The following is a 10,944-nucleotide window of genomic DNA, read 5'->3' as shown; positions in this document are numbered from 1 at the left end:
TGTAGAACTTTAATTACACTATAAAAGAACAATAAATAAAGACAGTAAGTTTTACCAGCATACTACTGTTGAATTTAACTGGTTTTATGACAACAAATCTGACAGTGTCTATTTCAAAAACATTCCAAACACTCCGGACATTGTGATTGTAAACAAGGCTTTGAACTCTGTATTTGTCATTGAGGTTGGCTGTTGTTTTGATCTGTATTTTGATACCTGCTATCTTTCCAAACTGCTGAAATATCAGCCATTGGTTGAAGCCATCCATCAACTTGACTATCATTGTAAGTTAATTACCCTAGTATTTGGAAGTTTAGGTCATGTGCACAAGAATGTGATTAAAGGTCTGCAGTTGAGTGGATTGCAAAAAAAGAAAGCAAAAAAACTCGCAAAATTTTGTTCAGTTTCAGCCACTATAGGGAGTATGCAAATATGGAAACGAAGATGTTTTGTCTATCCCTGAGTGTTGAATGTTATAAATATAAGGACTTGTGAATGTATGTTAGCCATATGTACCTGTCATCTTGCAAACTGACTTCCCAAGGTATTTGGATTCCGTTTTTGTTGCTTGTCTTGTGGATCCAAATAAAATAATAAAATGTGTGTGTGAGTGTGTGTATGTGTGTGTGTGTGTGTGTGTGTGTGTGTGAATGTATTAGTGGATCCTGTCATTCATCATGAAGCAGCAGTAATGGTTTGGGAAGCAGGGGAACCTGTCGAGCGAGTGCAGAGCCGCACCCTCAGCTGCACGCTCTCAGACATTAATGAACTTCATCAAATTAAGGAAAACTTAAGGAAGAAATTAAGGAAGGACCCCCATTGGTTTCCATGCAATTTATAAAAAATGTACACGGTTACACTTTATTTTAAGGTGTCCTTGTTACAGTGTAATTATACATTTAAGTACTGAGTAATATTAATTTACTACATGTACTTACTATATGGTTAGGGTTGGGATTAGGGTTTGGTTTAGGGTTAGTTGCATGTAATTATGCATAATTTTAGGGATGTAACGATGACCGGTTTGATGAAAAATCATGATAAAATTCCCCATGTTAGTATTACCGTTTGATATTTTAATTATCATTATAACTGTATTCGATTACCGCGATTTGAACAGCTGAGGATAAATAAACACTGTCCAGCATAAAACAGAGTTTTCAGTAACAGCACAGCAGCAGAGTAATTGCGTTTTGTGTGAAAACATGGCGTAAAGCTGGGAGGGTTTAAAAGAGTGCTAAGGGAATTATACAAATGAATATATGAATGAGTTAATTATATGAATTCAGAAAAGATCTTCAGAAAAGATTCGATGGCATTTTGTTTTCATCTTCGCTCCATGTAATACCTAATAGTTCACCCCAAAATGAAAATTCTGTAATTAATTACTCACCCTCATGTCGTTCCAAACCCGTAAGACCTTCGTTCATCTTCAGAACACAAATTAAGATATTTTTGATGAAATCTGAGAGCTCTCCGACCAGAGCCAGCGCCAGCGCAGCACTGATGAGGGGACGGCTGAGGTGACGAAAGGGGGCGATGACATAGCACAAAGTAAAAAAAACAAAAAAAAACGATGTGGCCCATTCCCGTATTTGCCGGACCGTAAACAAACCTGCGCACGCGTGCTACAGTGGTAAATTTATTCATCGCACAGACCAGTTTTTTCGTAGCACGTAGCATATATGTCGCACTGTACAGCCCTGTCTCTGACCCTCCCATAGACAGCAAGGGTACTACCACGATCAAGGCTCAGAAATGTAGCAAGGAGATTGGTAAAATAATCCATGTGACATCAGGGGTTCAACCGTAATATTACGAAGCTACGAGATTACAAAAATAACGACTTTATTCAACAATTCATCACCCTATAGCGCCATTTTGGAGAGTATCACATACGTAGACAACATATGAAACGTATGTACGCGGATATGTTGTTTACGCTTTGAACTGAACATAACCAACGTATCCGAAACCTAATTCATAAGAATTTTTGTACAGCCTTTCAAAAACACATCTATGTGTCAAAACTTTGCATTCACATTCATGACCCTAAATGAGAAAAAGTCACACAATTTCAAGCAGAAATATATAGTTCAGTCAGTTAAAAATCTGAATGCGGCTCAACAAGAGGGTTAAATAATAAAGGAATAAACTAATAGACTTATGTTAGAGAGCGTGTTGAAGACAATTGCATTTCTTCTCTCTCTCACACACACACACTCACACACACACACACACACACACACACACACACACACACACACTCACACAGACACACACACACACACACACACACACACACACACACTCACACACACAGACACACACACACAGAGTGGCAAAAACAACACGTTCACAAAGTGCAACCCCCACACAACACAAATGCAGCGCATGCTACTTAAAATGTTCACTTCCTCCGGTCTGTGACACATAACTGATACATGAGAGCATGAGACATCTGCACACTGTGCTTCAGGAGACGTTCAGAGAAACCTAGCTAGACAGCACTGCAGGCATCAAATCTACAAGTCCACTTCACAGTGAAGGCAAACCCAGAATGCATTGCAACAATTTAAGAGGAAAAAATGATCAAAGAAGATGGCTTTTGATTACACAGGGTTTTTTTTTTTTTTTTTACAATCGTTAGGACAGATTTCTCAATACTTAGGTCACTTTTTCAAAACTCTTCACACAGTTCTCATTTCACATTGAAAATGCACTAAAACTACCAAAACTCTTCATACAGTCTCAAATAGAGTCATTCTTCATAATACTAGCAAAGGTTTTCACCCAACAAACAGACGTAAAGCACAGGGAACAGCAACAGGAAGCAGCATACAGTGTTTTCTTTGTAAAATCTCTTTAAATCAAGTGTTCAGAATTCACTGCAGTACATGTTACACACTCCATGTTTACATGACAGTCCAACATTATTCCCAAGTTTAATCTTTTATATTGATGGGAATGAAATTACAAGACTAACAGCTGTGCAGGTGCTCAGCTACACTGAATGGTTTTCATAGTATTTATATTATTAGGGTTTACATTTGGAATAGATTTCAATATGGCATTGCTGTAGAAATGCGGTCTTATTCAGTTTTGTATTATGTTTAGGCTTTCAACAGTTTATTTTAAGTATGTAAAGGCCACTCAATGATATGTAAATGTTTTAAGTGTTCTTAGTTTGTTTTTGTTTTTTTGTAAATTTGTGGTGAAACTGATTGTATTGCTGTCCATTTTAGCCAGGACACTCCTGTGAAAGAGATTTTTAATCTCAGAGAGTCTTTCCTGGTTAAATAAATAAATAATAATAATAAATCGGCCTGTAGGTCCACTGAGTTTGAGTGAGAAATGAATTCATGTGATTTGAAAGATGTCATTGAATGTATTTTGTGTCAAAGCAATGATAAACGATCCACGGTTCAGCCACACTGATGCTGTTTTGCTCACTGAAAGAGTGACTTAAGTACTGAGAAACGGATCCTAGCCACTGTGAAGAACTCTAACCTTCACTTTAACCCAGTATGTTTATGTGCACCACTTATTTTACACCGATAATCGACATGCTAACCATGGGCGGAGCCTGCGGGGGCCCCCCCCTAACGATTGAAAGATTTTAATAAATATTTGTTAATTAATAATGTTTTCAACTCAAAGGTAAATATGCACATAACGTAGTTATTTTAATATATTTTAAATTGTTATTTTGTAAATAAATTAATAAATAAAATCAAAGTTACTAATGGCTTCCCCAATCTCATTTGCAAGAGGTTGTCGAGTGACGAATCTGCATTTTGGCGGATAATAGCCTGCTTGCCTGTTGCATGGCGAGTGGTTATTTAGCGTTTTTTTAAAACATACAGCAACTGCACAGGAATCTGGACCTAACCAAAACAAAGTCAGATGAAGATGCCGATGCTTGAATCTCATAAAGGTGATCCGCAGGACTCTCGTTATAGCAGCGCAATGTTTTACATCGATGTCAGGAAAAGGGCCATTTCCATCCAAATGTAATTTAATGCACACAGAACAGAACCTAGAAATTGATTTCAGAATATAAACTGCTTAATCTACCATTTTCAGTAAGATTTAACGTTACTAAATATGTTTGTGTGCCTGCTTTTGTGCGTTTAACTTGAATCTTGTCCAACAAACATCTGTTTTAAAGCAGTGGGTAATTCACTCGATTAATTTGCTTAAAGTCTACTTTGCGATTCTGCTGACAAACATGTTTATAGTGCATTCTGTTCGACATGTTTATTGCTAGAGCAGCAAAAATATGTATCTGGTTGCCATGGCAACCTCAGGCCTGCTGCTGCTCTGTGCAATCATAGTAAAACCGCTTAAATGGTAGACGGACTGTGAATTTGTACGTTTACTACAGAAATGCTAAATGTATTTAAAAGTTTGACTGAGCAAATCGACTGGCTTGGTTTGGCCCCCCAAGCTCAGACGTCAAGCTACGCCTATGATGCTAACGTCAAACTCAGTGTGAGCTCAAAAAAACAATAGAACCATCACAGAAAATTCTTGTTCTTAGTTTGTTTTTGTTTTTTTGTAAATTTGTGGTGAAACTGATTGTATTGCTGTCCATTTTAGCCAGGACACTCCTGTGAAAGAGATTTTTAATCTCAGAGAGTCTTTCCTGGTTAAATAAATAAATAATAATAATAAATCGGCCTGTAGGTCCACTGAGTTTGAGTGAGAAATGAATTCATGTGATTTGAAAGATGTCATTGAATGTATTTTGTGTCAAAGCAATGATAAACGATCCACGGTTCAGCCACACTGATGCTGTTTTGCTCACTGAAAGAGTGACTTAAGTACTGAGAAACGGATCCTAGCCACTGTGAAGAACTCTAACCTTCACTTTAACCCAGTATGTTTATGTGCACCACTTATTTTACACCGATAATCGACATGCTAACCATGGGCGGAGCCTGCGGGGGCCCCCCCCTAACGATTGAAAGATTTTAATAAATATTTGTTAATTAATAATGTTTTCAACTCAAAGGTAAATATGCACATAACGTAGTTATTTTAATATATTTTAAATTGTTATTTTGTAAATAAATTAATAAATAAAATCAAAGTTACTAATGGCTTCCCCAATCTCATTTGCAAGAGGTTGTCGAGTGACGAATCTGCATTTTGGCGGATAATAGCCTGCTTGCCTGTTGCATGGCGAGTGGTTATTTAGCGTTTTTTTAAAACATACAGCAACTGCACAGGAATCTGGACCTAACCAAAACAAAGTCAGATGAAGATGCCGATGCTTGAATCTCATAAAGGTGATCCGCAGGACTCTCGTTATAGCAGCGCAATGTTTTACATCGATGTCAGGAAAAGGGCCATTTCCATCCAAATGTAATTTAATGCACACAGAACAGAACCTAGAAATTGATTTCAGAATATAAACTGCTTAATCTACCATTTTCAGTAAGATTTAACGTTACTAAATATGTTTGTGTGCCTGCTTTTGTGCGTTTAACTTGAATCTTGTCCAACAAACATCTGTTTTAAAGCAGTGGGTAATTCACTCGATTAATTTGCTTAAAGTCTACTTTGCGATTCTGCTGACAAACATGTTTATAGTGCATTCTGTTCGACATGTTTATTGCTAGAGCAGCAAAAATATGTATCTGGTTGCCATGGCAACCTCAGGCCTGCTGCTGCTCTGTGCAATCATAGTAAAACCGCTTAAATGGTAGACGGACTGTGAATTTGTACGTTTACTACAGAAATGCTAAATGTATTTAAAAGTTTGACTGAGCAAATCGACTGGCTTGGTTTGGCCCCCCAAGCTCAGACGTCAAGCTACGCCTATGATGCTAACGTCAAACTCAGTGTGAGCTCAAAAAAACAATAGAACCATCACAGAAAATTCTAATGGTTTCCACTACAAATACCATTACAAACATTACAAACCATCACCTTTTAACCATTAAAACTAGTGCTGTCAAACGATTAATCGCATCCAAAATAAACATGTTTTTTTTTACATCATATATGTGTGTGTACTGTGTAGATTTATTATGTATATATAAATACACACACATACAGTATATATATATTTTTTTATATATACGTGTATATACATTTATATATTTATATTCTTATATTTTATATTATATATAAATATATTTAATATATAAACATAACATATTTTTCTTAAAAACATACATGCATGTGTTTTATATTTATATATATACATAATAAATATACACAGTACACACACATATATTATGTAAACAAAAAAACTTTTATTTTGGATGCGATTAATTGTTTGACAGCACTAATTAAACCCATTAAAAAATGGTTTTCTGTAGTGTGTTTTGGGACATATTCCAGTAGGATTTATTGGTTTTAACAAGCAATTACCAGTAGAGACCCACAGGGTCCATTACAGTTTCCATTAAAACCAATACAAGTCCCATTATAACCAGTAAAACCATTACAAATTTTGTGATGGTGTCTATTCTGCACGCTTTAGTCACCTCTTCCAAACACAGGTCTGCGCTCTCACCTTGATCTCCAGGCTCTCGGGATCCTCGCCGCTCCCCTCGTCCAGGTCGCTGTCCTCGTCCTGCGTGGAGTCCCGCTTGTCTCCGGCGGTGGTCTCTGTGGCCAGGCTGGCACTCCTGTCCTCGCTGGGGAAGCCCTCAGCCTCCGCTCCGCAGGACGGACTGTCGATGCCGCTGTCCCGGTTGGGGATCTTTCCGCTGGCCTCCGTCCCCTCGTGACCCTGCGACCTTGCCTCCTCGCCGTCTGCGTGTTTACTGCTCCCCTCATGACGCTCTCCGTCTGAGTCACTGCGATTACTCTCCAAACCACTGCTGCACTGTTTCTGATGCTCTTTCTGAAGTTCCTCTGTAATCTCCGCGTCACTGGCAGAGTCCGTCTGGAAGAAGTTTAAGCTGGACAATCTCAAAAGCTCAGAGATTTCACATGCTTTAAATGAAAGTGCATCATCTTTCTCCAGCGCTGCTGCCACTGGTGTCTCGCTGAGCTGAGGATGATCGCTGGCGTCTCGAGAGGCTGGAGAATCCATGTTGGCTCCCCAATGGAGGTCGCTCCTCCGCTGGAGGCCCAGAATCGGAAACCTTACAAGATGAAGGCGCAATAATGGTCTAAAAGTGTAAAAGCATCTTGTCAAACGTTTGAAATAAGTGGCTTAGGCCCTGTTTACACCTGGAATTAAGAGACCGGTTTCACAGACAGAGCTTAGTTTAAGCCAGGACTACACTCCTAAAAATAAAGGTGCTTAAAAGGTTCTTCACAGCGATGCCATAGAAGAACCATTTTTGGTTCCACAAAGAAGCATTCAGTCAAAGGTTCTTTAAAGAACCATCTTTCGTACCTTTTTATAATCTGAAGAACCTTCTTTCGCAACAATGAAGCTTTTGTGAAGCAGAAAGGTTCTTCAGATGTTAAAGGCTCTTTATGGAACCATTTAGACAAAAAAGGTTCTTCTATGGCATCATGATGAAGCACCTTTATTTTTAATTAGGATATTTAAGCAGCTTTTATAAAAATGCCTTCGAAAGAAACATTACTGGTGTGCACCTTGAGACAAAACAATGGTACTGGCATAATTTAAGATATGTCAGTGCAAGTAATTTTTAGTTGAGATTTTAGTCTGGGACTAACCTTAAGCCTTGTTTGTGAAACTGGGGGGAGATGTGTTTTAAATGCATCTGGTTTTGTTGAGACGCTTCCCTCCTGTTTCATCACACTCATCATGAGAAAGGTGAACGAATACAATGAATAAATATAGCCATTTCGCTGATTGTGAATGAGTGGGAAAGCATGCGAATGGAAAGGATACTAGTAAAATTTCAATGACAGTCAGTGATAATCTGTGTTTATGGCACAACACAGTGAATTTGAGATCTTAAAACACATCCCATAATGCTCGCGTACGAGGTCAGTGGGTGGCAAGCGGGCGTCTTATGCGGTCGAAACAGCCACAAAAGCATCAAGACTACAAAAACAATGCGTCAATGCATTTTTAATACCTCTGAAAAAGGTCAAAAGTGGTCAAAAATGGCTCAAAACTTTTTAGACCCATTTACACCTGTATTTAACATCATCCTTGTGAACAGATCAACGACAATGCATCTTAATACCAATTGCATAAACTTTAGTTAGCCATCTTTTTTTTCAAGATTAGTCATAACCTTTTAAAGTTAAAGTTTAAAACTCATAGTTAGTCAAACTAGGTCACAGTTTAATTAACTTTAAGAAAGTGCTGTCACTTTAAGAGAACGCACTGATCCGGACATCATTTGTAATTTTATTGTTTCAGTGTTTATACATACAAAAAGTAATTGTATTTGTTGTTTTTAAATATAAAACTTACTGAAACTATTTATGTGTTTTTGAACATTTCCAGCACATTTTAACATTTTACCGTGATAAAACTGATAACCGTGATCATTTCGGTCACTATAATCGTGATAAGAAATCTTCATACATCTCTAATCCGAGTCTCAGCTCACACAGTATGACACACAGACGATGCTCAGCTCTTACCTGGAGCTGTGGATGGGCCCTGCAGACGGGACTCTGGCTCTCAGAGGGGGACTGGGCAGGGGTCGGCGGGGCACTGGAGGGACAGGACCGAGCAGGAGCACAGGCTTAGGGGGCACTGACAGACACACACTCACTCGCACCATGGAACTCACTCCAACTCATGCACGCCAACTCCGCCCACTCACTCCCAGCATGCACACAGAGAGAGATAGAGAGAGAGAGAGAGAGAGAGAGAGAGAGAGAGAAGACGCTCAGATCAGCTCTATCTCCATCACAACAGTCCCGCACCTCATCCTCCGCTCGCAGCCCAGAGATTCTCCCTCCATACTCATCCTCCCGATCCACCCGCGCATGCAAAGAAAACCAGCTAAGAGTACAAGAAAGATGGAGAGACTTCAGCTGTCCGAGAAACTGCCGGCTTCCTGAACCGAGAACAGGAAGTGGAGATGAGCGTGCGAAAAGAGCTGCGGTCACACGGCGAGATACAAACACACACACAACAGAGTCGAGAAGATGAAGTGTGTACGTGCATGAGTGGATAAACCGCCTCAAATCAGTATGAATTTGTAAAGTGTATACTGAATGAGTTGCATTAGGACTGAATGAAATAGAACTTCAATGATGCAATTTAGAATCTGAATTCAGGAAGCAGATAGTCTGAGCTGCGCGCACTTCCTTCCTCTGTCTGTTTTGCACCATATGAAAGCCACAAAATATCCATGCAAGTTCACAGCATCACAAACACACATGCATGCTGGGAAACCAAAAACAGGAGCATTAGCGCAATAAAAAAACATTGTTTTTCCAGAAGACTGTTGTCAGGTATGAATGACAGTAAGATGTGTTTAATACCGTGGGGTTTCTGTGCTCTGGGCGTGGCTGAGGGAGTGGGGCGTGGCCTCGGTGTGTGCTGGGCGGGGCATGGCCTGGGAGGAGGCGGGGTTTTCTTCTTCTGAGGCTGCTCTACAGATCCACAGGAGCACTGCAGCGCTGCTGGAGACAAATCTACTGAAAACACAAAACACAACATGTGAAGGCATATCTGATAACCAGTGTGAGATTATCATATCGGCAGATGAAATCTACCAGCAGCCTAGTCAAAAGATAACGTTCATAGTTTCTATGTTCAGATATTTTAGTGCATATTACCCAAATTCTTATCAGCTTGTTTTATTAATGCTTTATTTTAGCTGACTGCTTTTCTAAACTGATAAACGTATGCACTCCTATCATGCATTTTCAGTAAACAATAGCTTTCTGGTAACCTTGTGTAAATCATGAGAAAGTTACCAGCTTTAATGCTCATCAGGAGTTAGATTATGTCATCTAATGGTGTTTTGAAAGTCTTGTGGCTGTACTTTCAAAACGGTGTGTATTTTAACATTTTTCCTGTGAGTATTTAAACATTTCTCAATTTTTACTGTAAGTTTATTACTCTACACACTATTTGGGATCATTTTTACAAAATGAGGAACAAGTCTGAATTATTTTCTGCAGTAACTAACAGCACGTTGTAATGAACCCAGAACACTTTTTAATAATAATAAAAAATAAATAAATACATATGACAAAAATAAAAGCATATGTGAGACATTTCACGCTGTCTAATTAGCATGCTGCTTCTTTACACGCTTCATCTATATTATTTCATCTGTGGAATTCTATATTACACGTTATTTCTAGTCCAGGAACTCCTCGACTCGACCTTCATCAGGACCAGAGAGACAGCAGCCATCGACTGGACGATCAATACAGACACAATTACATCTCAAACTCTAGCGACCGCTCCTCCCCGCAGCTCACAGAACTGCCAGCGACGATCCAGCATTCGCATGAGCGTTTGCAGAAGCGTTCGGACCGTTTCCAACAGTCAAAACAAAACATTTCACAGGACAAACCCTCAATCTGAACCACACTTCATCATAAAATCAGTGTGAGCACCTCGGTACATATACCCAGTTCACACAGACAGAAAATCATGTCATATCAGCAGCGCCTTCTCCTAAACTACGAGATGAAGTGGAGACTAAACTGATTCTCCTGCTGACATCCTCAGTGATCTCACACATCTCCTGTAGACTTCCAGAAAAGTCCTCAACAGTGTCTCAAACTGTGCTCACAAGTGCCAAGATAACAGTCTGCCATCAAAACTAGGAGATCTGAACACACACTCAAACATCAGAGAAGGTTACGTTTTTAAAGCGGATACTTAAATGAAATTACCGTGATCTCTTACAGATATCTCCAAGTCTTATGAGCAATAACATGTTAAAACCACAGAAAGAGAATATTCACTGAAACATGAGACTTACTTTATGCTCTGGTGCAGATCATATGCTTCTCTCCTCAGACCTCGCTCAGTCTGTCTCTGTGTGTGTGTGTGTGTGTGTGTGTGTGTGTGTGTGT

General features: G+C 39.2%; 1 protein-coding gene across 1 annotated transcript in view; it reads right to left on the bottom strand.

The window, feature by feature from the left end:
• The window catches only part of LOC107721136 (FYVE, RhoGEF and PH domain-containing protein 3-like), a 48,680-nt gene extending 37,765 nt beyond the window's left edge, over positions 1-10,915 (bottom strand). The window contains exons 1-4 of the mRNA XM_016529004.1: positions 10,851-10,915; positions 9,391-9,546; positions 8,539-8,653; positions 6,530-7,106 (exon numbers count right to left, since the gene is read on the bottom strand). Coding sequence (XP_016384490.1) covers positions 6,530-7,054 — 525 coding nt within the window. The 5' untranslated portion in view covers positions 7,055-7,106; positions 8,539-8,653; positions 9,391-9,546; positions 10,851-10,915. The remainder of the gene's footprint in view (positions 1-6,529; positions 7,107-8,538; positions 8,654-9,390; positions 9,547-10,850) is intronic.
• Between the last annotated feature and the right edge of the window lie 29 nt (positions 10,916-10,944).

The sequence above is a fragment of the Sinocyclocheilus rhinocerous genome, unplaced genomic scaffold (genome assembly GCF_001515625.1).
Source record: "Sinocyclocheilus rhinocerous isolate Xijiao unplaced genomic scaffold, SAMN03320098_v1.1 scaffold2226, whole genome shotgun sequence".
NCBI classification, from domain to species: Eukaryota; Metazoa; Chordata; class Actinopteri; order Cypriniformes; family Cyprinidae; genus Sinocyclocheilus; species Sinocyclocheilus rhinocerous.
The sequence above is the reverse complement of the archived record's forward strand: the minus strand, read 5'-3'. Positions and strand labels throughout refer to the sequence as shown.